The 22,782-nt window shown below is 44.9% G+C and overlaps 1 protein-coding gene across 1 annotated transcript in view; it reads right to left on the bottom strand.

The window, feature by feature from the left end:
* LOC147728113 (uncharacterized) overlaps positions 1–4,163 on the bottom strand; it is a 490,706-nt gene extending 486,543 nt beyond the window's left edge. Inside the window, exon 1 of the mRNA XM_086963733.1 lies at positions 3,628–4,163. Coding sequence (XP_086819859.1) covers positions 3,628–3,891 — 264 coding nt within the window. The 5' untranslated portion in view covers positions 3,892–4,163. The remainder of the gene's footprint in view (positions 1–3,627) is intronic.
* Positions 4,164–22,782: the final 18,619 nt, after the last annotated feature.

Here is a 22,782-nt window from a genome sequence, read left to right as displayed (position 1 = left end):
GAAGCCAGGATTGGGACTTCGGATGCAAATCAGCAATTTAAGCAGATGACCCAGGGCCATACCTTCTCCCTTGGCTCTTCATGCTACACGAATGCCTGCCTATGAAATTAGTGTTACGGAGCCGATATTCAATTTTGCCCTGTAAAGGGTACAGACTAAGGCCTATAGGTACAACTCGTTTGGCAATCTATGCCATTATTCTAAATAAAATGTATGATATGAGCTCAACTACGTGTTGAGGTTACAATAACATATTTTCCACACACGTATATGAATCACGGGCATTTAGTGACTCTATAGACGTATACCCTATAACAAAAATGTATTTCTTTTCAACAGCTAAAATAAAACTATAGCGCCAATGAAGTATACGCAACCCGTGCAAAAAAAAGTTATTGGCGCTTTAAACCATCTTGGTGGGTGGAGGTGAGCGGCGTTTTGAAAACATCTTCCTTGTGATGAAAAATGAATGGGGAGGCAGTTTTTAACAGTGGGTGTCGTAGACGGCTGGCAGGGTGTGCACGACACTCGGTGTGTGGCAGTGCCAACCTGCCAGGCGGACAGGCAGCTCCCAAGAGGGGCTCGGGGGCAGCAGAGTGCGCCTCACACAGTTTCATATTTTATACATGAAGGTCAAACGCTCCGGCGGAGCTGTCAGCAGCTGCTGCCGAGCCGGGAGCACAGAGGGCAGGCGTGCAGGGGGGCGGATCCGCGACTGGCAACCCGGGGGTAGGGCAGCCAGTAAGGGCATGTGGTGCAGGGCTCTGGGGCTCGAGCGTGGACTACAGGAGCCTCGAGGGGAGTCGGGGATACAGGACAGGACTGCCGAGGCATGCTTAGGAGCCCCTGTGGGGCAGGAGAGGGTCGTGTGGCAGGACCAGGTGGCACGCGGGACAGAGGCGCCAGGCGGAGAAAGTACCTGCAGGAACCATGGGCAGGGTTGTATAGGTCCTTGAGCAAGCGCCTGCGGGTAGGGTCCGGCAGTGGGTAGGACCGGGTACTCTGGAAGGGATTGTGGGACGGGGGTCCCTATACAGGGCTATACTGTACAGGGTCTGAAATGGGGGCAGGAACCCCGGGCAGGGGTCAGCGGTCCTTGCGTTAGTGCCTGAGGGGTTGGGTCCGGCAATTAGACTGGGACTAGGACTGGGCATGCCCTGGGGTAGAGGGGATGCTTGGCTATGGGAATAACACTACGGGACTCTTGGAGGGCGAGGGAGACAGAAACATACGTGAGGGCAGGAGCGAGAAAGTAGGACGGCGGAGGTCGGTGGTGGCGGCTGGAACCCTGGCGGGACTGGGGGAGGCTGGACCCCAGCTGTGCAGGGGGGGGGGGGGGGAGTGCCCGCTCGACGGGAGCCGAGCGGACAGGATCACGGACAGGGGCGGATTGGCAAGGCGGGCATTCGGGAATGGGCCGAAGGGCCGGTGCCTCAGTGCCCTCTGTGGGCCGTTTTTTTTCTCCCCTGTCCCAGTCCACAGAGAGTGGACTAGGAAAGGGGAGGAAAAAAAACGGCCCACAGAGGGCACGGAGACAGAGACTGAAAAAATGAAAGCAGCCTCGCTGTGCGGCCAGACAGCGATTGTCAGCTGTGGGCTCTCCTTCACCCCTACCCTGCCAAGCAATCAAGCTGAGGCTGGGCTGGGGAGGGGTGATTGTTTACAATAATCGGCCTCCCTGGGGGCCAGGTGTTTCTCAGGCCTTTGAGCCATTTGCACCTCGGCCCCCTGGCGCCCATGCAGCCCAGAAACGGTGTTAGTCTTAACACCTCGCCCACAGCCCTTCACATTCAGGGCACAGTGGGCGAGGAAGAATGCGTCTTGCTGTGGGGGCCTGGTGGTGTTTGGAATTTTTTTGTTTTATTTATGCGATTTTATATAGCGCGGACTTTACCGAAGGTGTCAGAGCGCTTCACACTAGGAACAGCAATAATACATGAGGAGAAAATTATAAGTGGACAAATTACAAAAGCAAACGTTAAGTTACATGAATCAAAAGTGACAGTAGTGAGCAAACAAAATACAAGAGGAGCAAACGATACATTACAGGAGGAAAAAGAGATATGTGTGCAGGTTACAAAAGCGTGCAAAATACAAGTAGAGGTATAGTACTGCAATTAATGGCAGACACTCCAGCACAAGAACAAACGTTACGTAGGCAATGATGGCACTTGTGCAAGTATCTAAAGCAAACAAAAGTGAGAGGTAGCAAACAGTGTGTTACAAGAGAAAAGTGACTTGTGCAAGTTACAAAAGGGTACCAAACACAGGTACAAGGGTAATACTACAGTAAATGGTAAATACTCAAACTGCCAGGAACACACTGGGAAGGCACTTCCCATGCACCAGCTTCACCTCAGCCTCCCCCCTGGCTACCTGGCTCCCTTGGATGACCCAGAAAGCTGTGTTTTGTGCTCCCCTGCCAGGACATTTTCCCAAGGCCTGGAGGGTTGATTCATTTACTAATTGCAGGGGCCTTACCTCTGTTCATGTGCTCCTGAGCTGGAGGTCTGGGGAGGGCTGAGTAGGTTAGTAATAGCAGGGGCTTTGCTGCTTTTCAGGTGCTCCTGTGCTGGAGGGCTGGAATAATTTTGTGACAAAAAGGGGCCTTGCTATTTTTTTTAGTTGCTCAGCATGTAGGCCATTGTCACCTTGGCCCTGTGTCGTGTGCAAGAACAGTATTCTCCCACTTTCATTCCTTGTCTGTGCAAATGGTGTTTCATGAAAGGGCACGCCCCTTGAATGTGGGCCACGCCCCTTAAATATGGGCCACGCCTCTTGAATGTGGGCCACTTTTTTCGTCAGTGCTCGGGCCGAATTGTGATCCCAATCCGACCCTGATCACGGACAGGGTAGGAACAAGAGAGCAGGATTCGGAGGCAGGAAGGCACTAGCTACTGGCACAGTAGAGAGAATTCACGGGTGACGTAGATGGGTGAAGGGGGCATCAAGGGTCCAGGGTAGACAATAACGAGCCAGGGAGAGGGCAGTCAGGTGGCAGTACAGTATGGGCATGCAGCGCAGTGGCAGGAATGGTGGCGGGTGCCAGGCTTCTGGGGGAGGGCGCAGCGGAGAGATGTGCCCACGCAGAGCGAAGCCAGCAGCAGCAGCAGCTCTGGGTTAAGTACCCTCTCGTGTCCCTGTGTGCTGCAGCGAGCACCCCGCGGCGTGCCCACGGGCGCCGAGGATAGCTATCAACCCACAGAGGCTGGTCGGTGCCAATGCGTGCCATTAACGCGTCATCCTGTTTATTATTGACAGTCTAATAGGAAAAGAAGGTGAACGCGGTGCCCTCGTTCTCATGATGCGTTTTATTATTTGATGTCATATCATCGGGGTTATAGGTAGCAGCAGTGCAACAGGTGCAGTGGCACCGGCGCCAACGGCTGCGAGGGACTCGCTGTACCTCAATTGTAGCTCCCTTACTTTCAAACGATGCTGTAGGGGACTGGGTGGAGTCAGTGGGGGTCTTTCCCAGTAGTTGGGAGGACATGCTACCCTTCCTGGGCCACTTCAATCCCTCTAGTCTGGTAATGCTATAGAAGTGTCCCTTACAGTCTGACAGAATTCCCCCGTAAAGTGCCTTTGAGTTTGAAACGCTGCCCTGTGTGTGCGCCCCGCACTCACCTGTGCCAGCAGGCGCTCCACGTGCTCCCGCACCAGCTCCCGCAGCTGCACCCCCGGCTCCCAGCGCGCCCCTAGCGGCGGGGCAGCAGCCAGCAGGCGCCCGGCGCTGAAGCTCAGGTACAGGCACCCGGCCAGGCAGGCCAGGCACAGGCAGCAGGAGGCCAGCAGCGCCCCGGCCGCAGGCGGCGGGGGGCAGGAGACTCCGCGAGCAGGAGGTGCCTTCCCGGACACCCCACCGCCCTCCGCGGCCGCCAGCAACAGCATCCCCCGATCGGATGCTGAACGCGCTCCCGGTGGTACTCCTGAGCCGGGTCCGCGGATCCCCTGATGGGGCTGGATGAGGGAAAGACGCGAAAAGGATAATCCGGGGTCAGCAGGACCCGAGGGGAGCGGCAGCAGCAGCGAGTCTCGGCGTTATTAGCGCCTGTCCTGGGCGGTATTATTAGCACTTGTTGCGCCCTCTGGCTCCTAGCGGTAGCAGCAGCAGCAGGCGAGGAGGCGCCCGTCCGGCAGAGATCCCTCAAAGAGTGGCTGCTCCCTGCGCTCACTCACCGGAGAGTGCCTGCGCAGCCCCCTCCCCCGGCTTAAATATCCCCCTCTGCCTCCTGCCTGCGCTCCCGTCCCCCTCCGGAGAACCTTGCGTGCACCTTGACTGGGGCAGTGAGCACGGTGGCCTCTGTCCTCTCCCCCAAACACCCCCCACACTCTGTCCCCCCTCAGCTGAGCGTCAAGGGGCTGCGAGTAAACACCAAACCCCTGCCCGGGATTCTCCGCTCATGCAGCCCACTGTACAACGTGCCAAGCTCACCGGGCACTGCCTTGAATTATTTGCCCAGACGCTGCCCTGCAATTAGGGCTCCCTCTTTTATGTTATTTATTTTTGGGGCATCTCATTGTCCACGTTCATTTTGTGTTTTGAGGATAAACGGAGTTGCAAAATATTACATTTCTACATTTATTTAACTGATGGGCATGAACTAATACTTTGATGTCTGTCGAGTATTAGCAAATGAAGCAACCAAATGTAACAGACAATTACACCCATATGTAAATATTGCCATTATCCGAAACGCTTCGACCCCAGCCCCCAACTTGCGTATCACTTTAAGAGTCCATTTGAAATATTCCAGGGGCCGCCATGAGATGGCCACGCTGTGCCCCTTTGACCTCAGCTGCTAACATCTTTATTATCTCACATCATGTAATTCATAGTCTCTTCTCAGTGACCTCGGACTCACCGAGAAGAAGGCACACTTCCTACCTTCTCTCACCCCCAACTTTTAGCAAAAAACGTTCAACACGTGAAGTCGAATTCAGTGGCATCTCGAAAACACACCAGTGCAAGCCTCGCATGGACTGTCTTACAGAAACCCGGCAATAAAGAGGGCGAGCTGCACCATCCCGGAATTTCCTCCGGTTTTATGAATGACAGCCGTTCCGATTCTGTCACGTCAATCTGACTGACGTGTTACGCTCGGAGAGAAAGTCCACACTGTGGCGTGAGATTCGTTCCGAGTGAACACAGTTTCACACCAATCAAACTGCACTTCCCACTTGTCACATCCTCCCACTCCTTTCGACTTTGCCTTCTGTTATTTTCTGGTAATTTTTCATAAACGACGGATTATGTGTCAGGAAATCCCATTTGTGCAGCAACACTTCTGAGAGGTGCCCCTGGCGTTTTGTGAGCTGCATAAGAACCCGAGCATGACGTTTCTCAGATGCCTTTTCTGCGGGCATTAACACCTTCTTCCATTGCGTTGCGTCCATCTGTCGGAGCAGAGTCTAATACCGGAGGTTTGGGGAGGGGGCGTGGCCTACCTTAGAACCTACAGAAGAAGGTTCGAATCCCAGCCTCAGCTCAACATCCTGGCAAATCACTTAATCTGCCCTGTCTAAAAAATAAATATATGTAACCCTGCCTGGTTCTGTTTTAAAACTTACTCGTGCCCATGGGCCAGTTTCTGCCCCCAAAATATATGCAAAAACCCATTCATCACACAGCAGGATGATGGGTTTATGAAGCGGTTTTATTCCTTTTCTCAACACTTCCTTATGCACATTGATTTGCTCAGCCGATTAGTTCCTGTGCATGTTAAGTGGGAAGCTCCATGAACTACAGACAGGCCAGTAATTGGGATCAACGCGTGACATCTATTTCGTAATTAATACAACTTTTGCACACTTCTAGTGCAGCCCCATATCGAACACACCCTTTTGTTGACTTATCCCAACCACTATTTCAGTGGTTGCTTTGTTACAGTAGTTATGCAGGAAGAACAGAAACAAGCATTGGCAAAGCCATAGGTCTCGCCTATACAAAAACGATTGGCTTTGGCAATTTGTTTTAGCCATGTTGTACACCAGTGTGGCTGCTGTCCAGCATTGTTAAAAGTTAGTGGTGGGGAGTGGAGTGAGGGAGTAGTGTCGTATACTGGGGTTAGTGGAGCAGAGTGTCCTAGAGTGGACCAGGGGGAGTAGAGAGTAGTAGAAGTGAGTAGAGTTCAGTGGTTCAGTAGTACAGAGTGTCATAGAGTGCAGTGTCGGAATGTGGGGGGCATGGAATGGAGTGGCGCGGACTGGAGAGGGGTGAAATAAGGTGAAATGGGTTGAAGTGGTTTGAGGTAGTGGAGTGCATTGGATTGGAGTAGATTGGGGTGGATTGGACTGGGGTAGAGTGGGTTGAATTGAGTGGAGTGGGGTGGATTGGAGTGGGTGGACTGGATGCGGTGGATTGGATTGGAATGGGTTGGATTGAAATGAGATGAGGTGGATTGGATTGGGTCGCATTGGAGTGGGGTGGACTATATTGGTTTGGGGGAATGTATGATGTTACAACGCATACATTCACTACGCATACCATTACAACGAAACATTTACAACGCAGGATCTATTACAACGCATGCCATTACAACACAGATGCTATTACAATGCATGCCATTACAACGTAAGTATGGGTAAGTATTTTATTTTATTTTAATTAATGGGAATGTAATAGTAGTGTAAATGTTGGATAGTGTAGGGGTTAAAATTACTATTCTAACTCCAGGGGGGTGTAATAGTAGGGTAAGTGTTGGATAGTATAGGGGTTAAAATTACTATTCTAACTCCAGGGGGTGTAATAGTAGGGTAAGTGTTGGATAGTATAGGGGTTAAAATTACTATTCTAACTCCAGGGGGTGTAATAGTAGGGTAAGTGTGGGATAGTGTAGGGGTTAAAATTAAATTAAATACTTACCCATACTTACATTGTAATAGCATCTGTGTTGTAATGACATGCGTTGTAATGGATCCTGCGTTGTAAAAGTTTTGTTGTAATAGTAGTGCGTTGTGAAAGTTGCAATGTAATGGCTGTTTCCCGTTTGTGGTAGGGTGGATTGGTTTAGTGTAGGATAGTTTGGAGTGGGGTGAATTAGAGTGGAGTGGAGTGGGGTGGATTGGAGAGGGGTGGATTGGAATGAGATGGATTGGATTGGAGTGGGTTGGGGTGAACTTGAGTGTGGTGTGCTGGATGGATTGGATTGAGTGGGGGGACCAAATTGGGGTGGGGTGGATTGTATTGGGATAGAATGGGGTGGATTGGACTGCAGTGGAGTGGGATGGAGAGGGGTGAAATAAGGTTGAGTGGGTTAGAGTGGATTGAGGTAGTAGGGCACCTTGGATTGGAGTAGATTGGGGTGGATTAGACTCGGGTAGAGTAGGTTGGATTGAGTGGAGTAGGGTGGATTGGAGTGGGGTGGGGTGGACGGGATGGGGTGGATTACATTGGAGTAAGGTGGATTGAAATGGAGTGAGATGGATTGGATTGGTGTGGGGAGGACTGCAGTGGGGTGGATTGGAGTGGGGTGTACTGGACTGGAGTGGAATGGAATGGAGTGAGGCAGAATGGCGTGGGGTGAATTGTAGTGGGGTGAATTGGACTGGCGAGGGGGGGTGGATTGGAGTGGAGTAGATTGGAGTGGGGTGGATTTGATTGGAGTGAGGTGGATTGGACTGAGAATGGTGGATTGGACTGGGGTGGATTGGATGGAGATGGAGATGGATTGGACTAGGGTGGGGGAACTGGATTGGGGTGGGGTGGGCTGGATTGGATTGGATTGAGGTGGATGGATTGGGGTGGTGTGAATTGGAGTGGGCTGGAGTAGTGTAGGGGGATTGGTGTGGGGCAGATTGGATCATGCTTTACTTATGTGTGCTGCATATTTTTTATGATTTATGTGATCAAAATAAAGTTGATGATGATGATAATATTAAAAACATGTAAACATTCATTAACGTTTTAAAAATGTAATTCATACAAATATTTGTAACTTTAAAATAACTTAAATGATTAGTATAAAACATCTGATATACAATAATACATTCAAATACATTTGTTATCCAATACAAACAATCCATAAAATAAAAATATATTATACACTGAAACAAATAATAGTAAAAAAATAATAATTGTAGACATTATGTATATACTAAACCATAAAAAAACTCTTAACTATGTTACTACAACTTTTATATATAAATGCTAAAGCACAGAACAAAAAATATAAAACAATTAAAAAAATAAAAACAGTTAAAATAATTAACGTAAATTTAATTATTTTCAAAATATATAGGGCGTTATTTCGATGTCGGGTGTAATTCCTTCTGCCTGACACCGACTCGGTCATGGGACCGATTGACACCTGGTCGGCGGTCCAGATCTGCCTAATTTGATGCAACTGAACATTTGTTTGGTCGGACTCAACTTTTCTCAATGGGGACTCGTGTTACGGCCGTAAACAGGCCGTAACACAAGCTCTCATTGAGAAAAGGGAGGTGCAGTTCATCCCTGCACCCTTGAGGTGCCTGCCACAATGTACAGGGATCAACAGTTGGGCACCATGGGTGCCCCCTCAGCCTCCATTTGGAGGCCGTGCACCAAAGGGGGCCATGCTGGGGGCCCCCAAACACGCTTTCGGACATGGTTTCCATGTCGGACAGACTGGCATAGAAACCATGTCGGAAACAGTGATCGTAAACTCAAGGGGGGAAAGACCTGACTGGTGGAAGGGTTCTCCGAGCCCGATGGAAGCCAGCCGGAATGTCCGGCCGATTTCCTTTCCAACCGCCTCCAACATAATATGGCTGTCGGAAAGGAAACTGAGCGACCCCTTAGGATGCGGCCCTAAATGCTCCAACTGCAGGTCATACCTTTTACAGGCCATTTTGTAGTCGGCCCCATAATGTTTAATAAAATAGCCTCAATAGTATTAAATAAAAAAATAACTAGCTCCAATTTAAAAACATTACCAAATAAGAAACAATTCAGATACACAACTGAAACTGCAATCTAACAAACATTAAGGAAAACACATACAGTGCGGGGGAGGGGCAGATTCACTATTGTAAGTTCAATCTAGCCACAATAGGAAAAATGCAGGCATAAGTTGTTCAAATATACTTTTCTAACTCCATTCAAACAAACATTATTAAAACGACAAACATTAAATGGCGCAGATTTACAATCATCAGAGAAAGTGCATACATGGGGGTTAGGGACGAGGTGAGAGAGGCAGATTTACTCTTTTAACTCCAGTCCAACATAAAGTGGGGAAAGCACATACATTGGTGGTTTAAGATTTACTGTTCTAACTCCATTCTAACAAATATTGGAGAAAGTATAAATATTGGGAGGTGGTTTAAATTTATTATTTTAACTCCAATCCAACAAAAGTTAGGGGAAGTGTATACATTGGAAGTGGGGGAGGAGAGAAGTGTTACATTTACTATTCTAACTCCAGTCTCACAAACATAGAGTAAACTGAAAACATGGAGGAGGGAGGCAGGCACATTTAATATCAGTTGCAGCTGCTGCCAATATGCAGTGGTGGGTCGTCAGGACAGCTGCAGCAGTGGTGGCTGCAGCTGGGGGGGAGGGAAGGGATGAATTAAAAAAAAACGTACCTGATCCTGCAGCCACCTCGCGATTTGGTGCTCCTCCATTCACCTGCTTCTCTCGGCAGTCCCTGGAACAGACGCTCCATTCAATCCTGCAATCCTGGTGCTGCTCTCATACTAACAGAGCAAGGCCAGGATTGGCCTGAGTGGGCTGGTTTTATGCTCCGCTCAGGCACAGGGAGCTGTGCCATTTCTCTACCTGACTGTAGAATACAGCCAGGTGGACAAACCTAAATGCACATGTCTGTTTGGCCAGTCTGAGATGTGTAGCCAAACAGACGTGCATAATTAGAAGTGCACATCTACCACTTCTCCTCCCCCCCTCCCCCGACCTGACCACACCCCTCTCAGCACATGCTGGCTCAGAAGCAGCAGCTGAAAAATAAAACAATAGTAAAATATTGTTTTATTTTTCAGCTGCTCGCTCCTCCACCATTGAAGAGGAGCTGATGATGTTTAATATTTTAACTGCACTCACACAAAAACTGGGGAAAATGAAGACATTGGGGTGGGTGGCCAGATTCTCAATTCCTCTTCAAGTCTAACAAATAATGGGAACGTGCATACATGGGATGGTGAGATTTATTATTATAACTCAAGTTAAAAAAAATATTGTGGGAAGTGCACATAATGGGATAATGGGTCTTTTAAATTTACTACTCTAACTCCGATCTAACAAAAGTTGGGTAAAGTGTATACATTAGGTTGGAGCCGGGAAGGGCAGATTTACTATTCCAACTCAGTCCAACAAACATTGTAGAAGAAGATACATACATGGAGAAGGGAGATGGGCACATTTAATATTCTAGCTCCACTCAAATAAACCTTGGAAAAAATGCATTCATAGGGGCCCATTAGGATGGCGGGCGGATCGCCCCCGCCAGGCTGGCGGTAGCCACCGCCGACCTGGCGGGGGCGATCCGCCCGCCATCCTTGCTCTAAAGACCCCCCACCCTTAAGACCGGCTGCCGCTTTTCCGCTCCAGTCGCAAGGCGACCGGGGCGGAAAAGGTATAATATGGTGGCGGTGTCTATCAGACACCGCCAGCCATATTAAGATGGGAAAATTTGAATGCCTTCGGAGAATCCCTGCGGGGGCCCGCTGTGGGCCCCCAGGAACTCCGGGGGGGGGGGGGGGGTGCACATGGGGGGTACCTATGGTACCCCCTCGCATTTCAAAGTGCAACATGGCAGGCACCGCACGGTGCCTGTTATGTTGTGCTGTGAAATGCACAACGCGCATTTTTACTATTGCGGCGTGTGGCGCTTTCAGCACCGCCCGCCGCAATGGTAAAAATAGAGGATGCGCCCACAAGTGTGGCACGCGCATCGTAATTGCCAAGTTGGGACCGCCGCTCCAATGGCGGGCGGTTCCGTTTTGCACAGAGTTGGCGGGCGGGCAAAGTCCGCCCGCCATCCTAATGGGGGTCATAGTGTGGGGGGAAGACGTACTCGTCTAACTCCAGTCCAGCACACATTAGGGAAGCTCATATATTGGTTTGGGGGGGGGGGGTGCAGTTATGATTTACTATTCTAACCCTAGTCTAACAAGCTTTGGCGAAAGTGTAAACCTTGAGGTGGAGGGAGGTTTACATTTATTATTCTAACTTCAATCCAAAAAAAGTTGGGGAAAGTATCTACATTGGGGGCAGGGCGCACAACTACTATTCTACCTTCAGTCTAACAAACATTGAAGAAAGTGCATACTTTGGAGGTAGGAGGCAGGTACATTTAATATTCTCACTACATCAAACGAACATTGGGAAAAACACATATACTGGTTTGGCAGGTGAAGATTACTATCTTAATGCCAGCCTATATAGATTAGGGTGAGTGCATATATGGAAGGGTGAGCATTGCTAATCTAATTCCCATTGAAAACATGCATCTAATAGGCGTTAGATTTGTTAGATTTGTTATTATAACACCAGTCCAACAATTAGTGTGGAAAAAGCATACACTGTGCCAGGCAAGGGGTGTTATAGTGAGCATTTTAACTCCAGTCTAAAAAACATTGGAGAAAACAAAGCATACATTGGCTGGAGGGAGTAGATTTACTATGCTGACTCTAGTCTAACAAACACTGGGGAAAGTGCATACATTGAAGGGATCAAATTTTCTATTCTAATTTCATTTTAACACACATTGAGAAAAGTACATCTATTTGGGGTCACATTCACTACACCCATGAAGATTAAATACCCATTAAAAAACACAAGAGAATGTTCTTACTAATGTTTGAAATCTGAAATACTTTTTAAATATTTTAAAATGTAAAAAGTTATTTAAAAAACTTTAAAAAGCATTTTTCAAATAAAAAGTATACCTCAAATTCAACCATAACACAAACACAGAGCCTAAAAAATTATATAATATAGAATGATTATATGCAGACACTTAACTCTTCGTTTTTAAGATAACATACATACATTTCTACTTATTTTGAAATATTTAAAATTAAAACACCACAACCATATCCACAGTGCAACCCACAAACCTTTTAAAAATAGGATTGAAAATGTTATTAATAACAATTTTTACATTAGTAATATTAATTACGAATATAACTATTAAGGCACACTTTTTTTTACAGTTAACACATTAATAAGTTAATCTAAATCTGTAAATATTTGAATTGAATATCCACTCAATCTTCAAATAACTCTCACACTCCGAATGAAAAATATAATACATAGTTTATAAAAAATATTTTACACTTAAACATATAAACAATAGTTTGAAATATAAACCAGTTAATGGCAATTGATATATATTTTAAATCTTCCCACCTAAATAAGCCTGTAAACACCACAACTGAAAATTAAACTATATTACATAATTAAAACATTTATTAAGCATTTAAAAAAAAATTGTGAATGAAAATATGTAACATAATTAGCACATTAATAAGTTAACATTTATTAAAATCTAATGAAAAACAGCACCACTCAATTACACAATAAACGCAACCCAAAATTAAAAAATAAATATATGATTTAAATATTTTTGAACATTAAAACACAAAAGTAACTAGCAAAAATATAGCAAAAATAAAAAATAATTAATTAAAATTACTTAATATATAAATTAAAAACACTACCTAGCCAAATCACCAAAATCCCAACAGCCTGAAACATTTCACTTTACATTAATATATTTCTGACAACATTTAAAAAGTACAGTAGAATAAAACACTAATGTGACCAATTATATTAAGGTACACTAAAATATAAATTTCTATATTATAGTTAAACACTTAAAAAAGATATTCTTATCCTTTGTATTTTGGCCCATGATATTTTATAGTCCCAATATTTTTACCACAATATTATGGTCACCCAATATTTTTGGTTCAATATTTTGGGGAAAATCCACCAGAAGCAATGCCATTTTGAATAAGTCAAACTCTATCCCAAGACAGCATTTTGGGATATTCAAACCTCAATCCAAAGTTGCAGTTTTGAATGGGATCAAACACCATCTCTAAGCCACCAACCTCTAATATGTACCCTATGGGGAGTCCGTGTTGTAAACAACATTATGTTTGAGAGCAATAGTCTAACCTCAATATATTTTGGGGTTCAGGCCACAGTGACAGACTCCACAGAGGTTGTCTTGATTTAAGGCTCTTATGAATGAGTGCACACAAAGGCCAAAATTACAAGTATTTGGCGGAGCAGAGATGCGGCGGTGGAATCTGCCATGCCACCCCTCCACCAAATCTCACTCAGCCTGCCTGCCAGATTACATCTTATTCGTAGTCGAGCGGGTGGGCAGCATGGCGGTTACCATTGTGGTGCCCTTTAAAAGGCACCGCAATGGGAACACCTCACAAGGTGGCTGTACGGCATGGACTTGTATGTCCATGCCGTGCAGGAACCTATGTGCATGCACAGAGGGGGGCACATGTTATGCTTCCCTGTGTGAATCTACATATGTCTGAGGCACAAGGGGGCCCTGTTGTTTCCTCTCCACTAGGCTTTACATGGGGGGGTACAACCGCCATGAAAAGCCTGGCAGGGAGGAAACTCGTAATTGGCTTGGCGGGACCGTGGCGGCCCCGCCAAGCATATTGCAGACTCTGACCACCACTCCTAAACCAGGAGACGTTGGTTCCCTGGCGGAGCCAGCGGTCCTTGTGTGGTCGACTGCTTGAGTCGTAACTGGGTGGTCGGACATTGGGTGCGCCGGTGGCTAGATCCGCCACTCCTGCACCACCATGAGTCTGGCGGTCAGAGGACCACCAGACTCATAATCTGCCCCTAAGTCTTTGGCCTTTCCCCACGGTTCACTAGTTCCTAGGTTTCTTCAGAGTAGCGGGTCTTAGCTCTGTTGTAACTTCAAGAGCTGATGGAATGCATTTGAATGTCATTGTTACTCAACCAAGGCCCCCATCCCTCCTTTTTGAAATCACAAACCACAAGATACAACGAATTATCCTTTTTAACTAACATCCCTTCATAATATGCCAAAAGTTTAATTTATTTTGAAAGCCCCTGGCTGTCTCAGACTTTGTTTAGAAATGTCCCAATTAACCCACCCTGTGATGTTAAACTCTTTCCTGTGACTCACTCTGTCTGTTAACAGTCAACTTACTTTGACGTGGTGTTGAACAACAACTTGAATAGGAAAATCTATGGAGAGCAAAGTAGCATTTTCTTTAATGAAGATCTTTCACAATCCACTCTCTATGCTACTATTAAACTGTGGTGGCTGGCAACATTAATAAATGGTGAGGCACTCACCTTAAGTGCTGATGACTAATGGGCCCCCAACTGGTGCTCCTCTCCCCACGCCTGTCCTGGGGGTGATGAAGAGCAGGAAGGAAAGGGAAGGACTTCCTTCCAAGTCCAGCGTGAATCCAACCAATCCTGGAGCTGCTCTCATGGTGTTTTGAGCATGAGAGCAAAACCAGGATTGGATGGAGCAGGCCAACCCAGCACTCATTTTGAGGGTGGGGGCCTGTGCCAGCATCCCCTGCCTGTTTCTCTAGTACCAAAGGATGGTCTGCTCAAAGTCATGACCTGCTTATGCTAGGCTTGCTTGAACCATTTCTCCTAGTTGACATCTTACCTGATGGTAGGGTAGGCGCGCAACACCCATTGGACTCACCGGGCTTCAGCCCCACCCCGTTGTGTGTGGCAGCCCGGGATGAGACAGATCCCGGGCACACACAGAGCCGCACCCGAACGTTTCACAGGTCTTTAAAAGACCATTTGAATGTTAATTAGGCGTTGCTGTTGTTTCACCCCTTGTTGGAGGCCCTGCAGCTCCACTCTGCCTACTGATTGAAGTTTCAGGCCCCCGAAATTTTTTCTTGGCCCCCCCCCGAAATTTGGCTCTAGTTGCGCCTCTGTGGTAGGGCCTCCTAAACAAACCATGTCCCATCTTAGCCAAACAACATGCAGATCTATCTTAAGGTCTCATTAAGGAGAGAAAATACATTGTGGCAACGCTTAGGGACAAATAGAAGAATAAATAGCAAAATATTATTGTAAATATATTTTTCTTAATAATCACAATTAGAACATTGGAATGTTGGGAGCTCCATTGCAGACAATGGAGTGCTCCCTGCTTCTACGGGCCGGTAAAGGCCCTCAGAGCAACATTCCAATGTTCTACAAAGGCTTCTCGAAGCTCGAGGGGATTTATATCCCCTCGAGCTTCGAGAACCCTTCGTTTAATTTGTTAGAACATTCTGCCCTCTAGTGGCAGAATGTTCTAATAGCCTTATAGCCCTTCGTAGCAGGGCTATTCCGGCAATTAAAGTCCCGCTGTCTCGTTAAAGTCCCTCGCCTTCGGCTTGGGCCTTTAACGATTCAGCGGGCCTTTAATAGCCGGTATAGCACGCTACGGCAGGCTATAAGGCTATAATAAAACACTGCTTTTATCATGGTGTATTGGATTGCAGCACGTATAAAGCACTTCATTCCACTGGCATAGCCACAAAGTGCTCTGATTTTGCAGCAGATTTCTGGAGTGCTTTTGTAGGTCACAGTTGCAATGAATGTCGCTGTTCCTAAGCATAAGGTGTTGCAGAGGGTTTGAGAACAGATACATCTGAACATTCCTTCCATTTTAGGAGCAGTCTCTGTTATAAAACTGAGACCCTTCTTAAGTGCATAGTACAAAGATAGATAAAGATAGTATAAAGCACACCTACATATGCAAAGGTCCTGGATGTGCTGGTAAGCCATCAAGCTATCCATCACACAGGGTCCATCCAGAAGTGTCAGAGGCACAACCCCTCAAGATACTCTTAAGCAGACAGGGTCTGCTTAAGAGTATCTTGAAGGATTGTAGATTCGGTGGGTTTATGTGGACATCATGGAAACTGTTCATTGACTAGCTTTGACCTTGTGGCTTTTTGGAAAAATAGATTCTCTTTTCTGCTTCAAGAGTTCTATCATTGTCCAGGACTAGCCTCCTTGATTTGAGGACATGTGGTCCAATCCTGCTGACTCCTATCAATTGAGCAGTATCAACCTGCTTAGTTTTAGCATTTAAAGGCTGGGGGTTCCTTAAACAGCTTTCTCTAGGAATGTGCTAGCTTGGTGACAGGCATATTTGTTAGTTGAACCCACTGGGCACTGCAGCTCACATCTGTCCTGTGACAGAGAAGTGTTTACCCACCATGTTCATCCTAGATCTTTCGCCTAAGAGCAGATTAGGGACTTTTAGGGAAATATCTACCATGTCAAGACTGTCCTCGTGTAAATCATTAGTAGACAAAACTTGGGATGGGAAAATAAAGGGGAAGGGAAAATAGTCTCCGCACCGAAGGTTTAAAACTCCATCTTGGTCAATATCTGGCAGCCTCCACCATCTCTTTCTGAAAGCAACTGAACAACATCTCTGCAAACAACACATCACAGTATTGTGGCCATCAGGTTACTCGATTCGGGGAACAGCGTTTACAACGCAACTTTTACCACACAGTACCTTTACCACGCAACCTTTACAACGCAAGTCGTTACAACGACTTGCGCTGGGGCCGTAGTAGGATAGGGAATAGTTTAATTTACTATCCAAAACCTTCCCTTCTATCCACGGGGACTGGAGTTGGAATAGTAAATTAAACTATTCACTATCCATCACCCCCCCAACGCAAGTCGTTGTAACGACTTGCATTGTAAAACCTGCGTGGTAAAGGCATGCGTTGTAAAAGCATGCGTAGTAACGACATAGATCCCTAGATTCAGCCATAACCACCCCTCCTCCCAGCTACTGCAACCACGCCTTAACCCCCTTCCCCATGCTGCCCAAATCATTACAGTAAATCTCAGTTTTATCCACCTCTGTATGCATCCCCACAAATCACCTTTCTCCACTGCATCTGTCAGTATTTTTCTCAAATAGTTTATTGTAAACCCTTTCTCCTGCCCAGCCCCCCACAACTAAGTTCATCCTTTGTTAAGTCACAATTGTACAATAGGAAATCCGGCAGCTAAGCTGCTGGGTTGAGAGGACACAGTCTTGAAGGAGATGTAATGAAGCCCATATACGGTTCGAACCTTCTGACCCATACAGGTAAACTGTTTTCAAGAGGAATTCTCGGTTTACCATTCACAGATTGGGCAAGGTGGCAAAAGCTCCACAGAGAAATCATAAAGAGTATATATGCAAAACTAACAAAACAGGAAACAAAGAACGTAAACGTTCAAAGAAAATAATAAGAAACAGACCATTAAAAAGAAGCAAAAAAAACAGATACAAAGCCAATCAACGTAATGCTAGGGCAAAAGCAAAATAAATAAATAAAAAGGCCAAAAACAAGTCTGCTCCATGAACTGACATTAAATCAGGCACATTCTGTGGCTGACCACCGAGAATATGAGTTTGTGTACAAGCTGGTGGTTTAGCCAATTGAACGTTTTACCTGTGGAAAGTATCTCCAGCAGGGCAAACCTGAATGGTGACTCAGAGGGCTCCAGGAGGCAACTACCTGATGAACAAGCCACGATTTATATAAGGGCGTGCATAATGTTTTCCATTTAATTTATTTGAGATTTCACAAAATTATGCTAAATTATGTTGAGCAGAAAATTTTGTCAGAATCCCGCATGACTATTTTCACTCAAGGGCTTACTTTGCGTGAGAAAGTCATACTGGCGTGGGAACGGTACAAACAGAACATGTCTCTCTACAGCCGCGGCCCATGCAGGTAAGATCGGTAATTATTTTACTCTGTGTCGTCTGTCGAAATACCCCCCCCCACCCCCAGCCCCCCAACTCGGTCCCACAGCCTCACAACCCTTACCTGCACGACCCCCGGCTGTCTCTAGGTGAAACATTTCTTGCATAATCCAGTATGTAATAGGCATACATTACAAATTCGTTTACTGCAAAATGTAAAGACATTTACAGGTAGATTCATGAAAGAAAAATCGGCTCGCAAAGGGACAGATTCTGCGAATCTGGCCCTTTGCGAGCGCAATTTTTGCATTTGGGATTCATCATCCCAAATGCAAAAATCGGTAATTGCGAAATCGCATATTTGCGAGGGATTGCATTTAAGGAATCTCTATTTGAGATTCCTTAAATGCAATTCATGAACCATTTAAAAATTGCGAAATCGCAATTTTGGGCCGCTATTTGCCGCGAGGTCAAACCTCGTGGTAAATAGCGAAAACTTAGAAAAATGCATTTAAATGCATTTTTCTAAGTTGCATGTTACACACACACATGTCCTTAATAATCGCTATTAAGGACTCGCAAAACGGGACTATGATGAATCTAGCTGTTAGTCAATTTTGCTAAATTTACCACCAAAATGTACGTCTTTTCCGAGCCTAGTTTTATGCGCTAATGTTGACCAAAAAACATTAGAGGAGGTGAGTTTTCAGTGAAATGCATTTTCGTGTTTCAAAAGGATTTTATCAGCCCAAACAATAAAAAGTTGTACTGCTCCAATGTTTTCTGTATGCTGCCACCGTCTGCAGTTTGCACAATACGAAGTTAATCTGTCAGAATGTAAACTGGCAGATGCTTGTCAGTTTAAAAGGGCGAGACTGGCAACTTAAAATGTGATGGGCTCAGAATATTAAGTGGAAGTCCCTGTTTGCCTGCATATAATTACCAATCAGTGAGACTTTCAAACCGTTGGGATGCAAGAAGCCCGACCTGGTTGCACTATGAGAATGAGTGAGCAACATGATGCAGACCAACCCAGAGTGAGAAAATGCAAACAAACGAGACAACACAGATGATCCAGGAAAGCCAGATGCATGAAACGTTTTAAATGAAGTCCAGCTGAACAATGCACCCCAGGCAAATGTAGGGAATGGAATTTTCTCCATTTAAGAAGAGATAAAATTGGATGAAAATACAGTAAGAAAAATGCAGATCTGCAAGAAAATGGTGCAGCAGCTAATTTTGCAGCGTCGCGCCATTTCCAAAATGCAGGGATGTACCATATTTACAACAATATGGCACACCCCTGTGTTTTCTCTTGCACTAAACATAGCTGGCTGGTGCCAACACAGACACCCTTGCACCATAGTACAAGGGTATCTGCGTTTCATGGAATGATTGTTTATGTGCAGGAAGGTGTCAATAGTAGTGATTTGCTACTTCTAAGTGTGTTGAATTCTGCAGCACACATAGAAGTAGCAAATTGCCATTATTTAATGATTGTTTATGTGCAGGAAGGGACACCTTCCTGCACAGACACAATCATTAAAGTTGTTTTGCGCTTTCTATGTGTGCTGCAGAATGCAGCATACAAAGAAAGAGCAAAAACAAGGAGAAATAAAAATATTTCTCGTGGTTGCGACAATCTAATGGCTCCTTTTGCATGGCGTTGGTTTTTGGCGCTGCCAGGATAAGCAGCAAACCAGCGCTTCATCTCTCACAATTAGTCAAAGCAGTGGCAGAAGAAGAACAGCTGAAAGCAATCAGACAAGAAAGCTGGCTCATAACTAATATTAGTGAACAAGACATCAAGGAAATTGAAAGCCTTCACAAAAACACAAGAGTGTGCCCAAAAACTCTAGGAGGTAAACTAACAAAAGCCCGGATAGAAAAGAGATGCCAAAATTATTATTGCCTTATATTTAAGTTTGAATCGAAAACAATAAATATGTTGTCATTAAAGACTGCCAGAAAGATAAACTGTCCAGTGCTTAGGTCTGGCAGGAAGAGAAAGTCAGCCAAGTTTCATAGTGGTCACAGAATTTATAATTCCAGAGTAGTCTTTTCTTCTGTGAGTGGGATACCACTATCTGTGTTGTAGTCACAGGAGAAGTACACACAGCCATTCAGCGGATACATTGAAGCATCCCTAGGAACTGTGGGGAAGATGGTTTCAAGGAAAGATCATCCAAGATGGAGGCAGAGGGCCAAATGCCAGCTGTGATTAAAGAACCATACCTTATCTTAAGCCTTTTGCTATCTCCAAACATAGCTTCAGAGATGGGTGTTTGTGGTGTCACCTTCCAATTAGTTTATTTTATGTAGGGTCTTGGAATTTTGCAATTCTGCATCTGAAACATTTTCTACTTAATTATGAAATTGCTATATTTGCCACATAATCCATCATCTGCTGCATAATTTGTAATATTTATCAAAAATGGGTCAAAAGTTTCGAAAAATGAAGCAGCATATGTTGCCATGCAGAGGAAGGACCTTTGCAAAGGTTGATTGGTCAACTTTCAGTTGCTTATTGCTGTAGTTAAGTTGGGTGTCAATGTCTTACTTATTAGGTAAAACTTTTGTCCAGGCAGTGTTAACGTGTCAAAATGATACAGTGATGAAATGATACTATTACAAAACAAGAATTGGATTCTTCTATTGACACTTGTCACTTGCGACCTGGCCTCACAGCTCTGGCATCTATCAAAAGATCTGATTCACATACGTTGGTCTTTTATATCCATTTTTATTGTGACTGTTCATTCAAAATATATGTCACTGCTAACAATCATTCATATTGAAATTTTACACTGATGTGTTGTACATTAAACATAAACGAAATTCAAAGAACGAATGGCCTATTTGACTAAATCATAATTTCAATTGCAGAAACGTATGTTGTTTCACTTAAGTGTTATTGCCCAATGCATTTCGTGATCTCTGGCCCTTCTTCAGGGACTACTATAGAAAATATAAATAACTAGTAAGGGGGGGGAATATCACCAATCCATGTATTTTATGCTCGATTTCAAGCAAGCTGCTAATCAGACAAAGTCATAAGCATGTAAAAAATACTATTCATGCATAAAGAACAACTGAAGTTGATTTGAAGTGACAGACCCAAGAGAAACTCGAAAAGATAATGGAGGTTGTAAGAAAATGGCCATTGTGCCTTAACGGACAGACATCAAACTCAGCATCACCACAAGAAATAAGGTGTGTGGCCTTGCATCAATATGGGCAAAAGAGGAAGTAGAAGGTTGCATAATTCAAAGATGTGCAGAGTTTCTATCTTCAAAACGGTGCCTGCTTGTTACTTCCCTTAAAACAATAAGTCAAGGTGAATATCCTAAATGACAACTGATACTCACAACAAAAATTCCTTCTCTCTGCACCTTCATTAGAAATATAGTAATCAATATTCCTAATTTCCTAACTCTGTAAAAAATTCAATTAAACTGACCGTCAAACTAAGATTAGAGGGAAAAATAATGTCTCTAAAAACCACTGTGTTACATCCGTTTACTCATATCTTCAATGAAGCACCGTGTGTACTGCCTCTACAACAAAATGCAACAACAATCGTGGTGACCCCTATAAAACAAAAAAATCCAAGAGTTCTATTTCATCAATCAAGATGCAAAAATATATAAAACCCAGATGGCTCGCTTTCGCCACTTGCCTACCGCACAGTGTTCATGTTCAACCGTAAATCATCAAAAAACGCGTATGCCGAAGCTTCACGAGAAAGCTTCACCCTGCGAGCAACACGCTAACCAGACCGCTGCATGAAGTCAGCTTCTTTTATAATCAAAAGTAGAAATACCCAGAGGAACAAAAGTAATTAAAAGAAGAAGAAAGTAAAGTAATCAAAACATAGAAGATGTGCTAAAAGCTGAAGTGTATAAGAAATTGTACATGTTGCCAAGAATGAGAGATGCAGGTCTGTCACCCATATGATCTGCTGGAACACAAGTACATATCAATAATGCGCTTGCCCTATATAATGAACAACTCACATTCCAATAATGTGCTTAGTTGTGTCTAATATGTCTGATCATGTGCAATGCTCTCTGGGAAGTACTACTATAGAAAACAACTCATGTCAATGTTATCGTTCATACCAAAAGGATTCTTTGTATTAAATCTTTTCATCCAATAAATCTATCTCTGTTATAATAATTTGGAGTTGTCTTTGTCATTGTAAACTGTCAATGTCTCTAAAATAAAAAATCTCAATTGTGCGATGTTGTGTTTGCATTCTAACCAGTGAACCACTTAGTTAGTTAGTGTTTTTACTGCGAATCATGCTTTTGTGTTCCGTGATTCTTATTTTTAACTTGCGTTCAGTTTTGCCAATGTACATTAATCCACATGGGCATTTAATGCAATAAATTACATGAGATGAATTACAATCAACGGAGTGTCTGAGTCAGACTAGTTCCCCTGTTCTGGGATGTGCATTGATATCGCCTGTAATGACATTGTTGCAATATATGCAGTTGTGACATTTTTGAGTACCAACAATTTGCTCTAGATTTTTTATCCTAGGTGAACTTAATAGTTCCTTAATATTTTTTGTCCGTGTATATGCAAAAGGAGGTTTCTTCTCAAATAACCCTTTAAAATCGGGTTAATTCTGTAAAAGTTACCAGCAATTGTTGATTATCCTCTTGATGGAAACCGATTTTGTCGAAAATTTTGACACAAAGACCATGTCATGCATCGGTCACCGGCAATCACTGTCTGCCGTCGGAGTACGGGAACAGGCAGAACTACATTTCCCAGGCTCCTTGCGGGGCACGCTGCACGTGGGCGGCGTCATCTCCGCGACCGCAATATCATGGTGGCGACCGGAGGAGAGAGTGCCGATAATTCACTGGAGACCTTCGTTGCTGGCGGATTCCGGCCAGCGGCTCTATCGTAGAACCACTGAGAGGCGGTAAGGGTGCACCTGCACCAATCCACAAGATCGCTTCCTACCGGGTGACATTACTCAGTGTTTCCTTGTCCGCTCTGAGTATTCAGAGAGCGGTGTTTTCTGACTGTTCTATCTTCGAGTTCAGACCACTTTCCTCTGTTGGAG

The sequence above is a fragment of the Lissotriton vulgaris genome, chromosome 3_1 (assembly GCF_964263255.1).
Source record: "Lissotriton vulgaris chromosome 3_1, aLisVul1.2, whole genome shotgun sequence".
In the NCBI taxonomy this organism is placed as follows: domain Eukaryota; kingdom Metazoa; phylum Chordata; class Amphibia; order Caudata; family Salamandridae; genus Lissotriton; species Lissotriton vulgaris.
The sequence above is the reverse complement of the archived record's forward strand: the minus strand, read 5'-3'. Positions and strand labels throughout refer to the sequence as shown.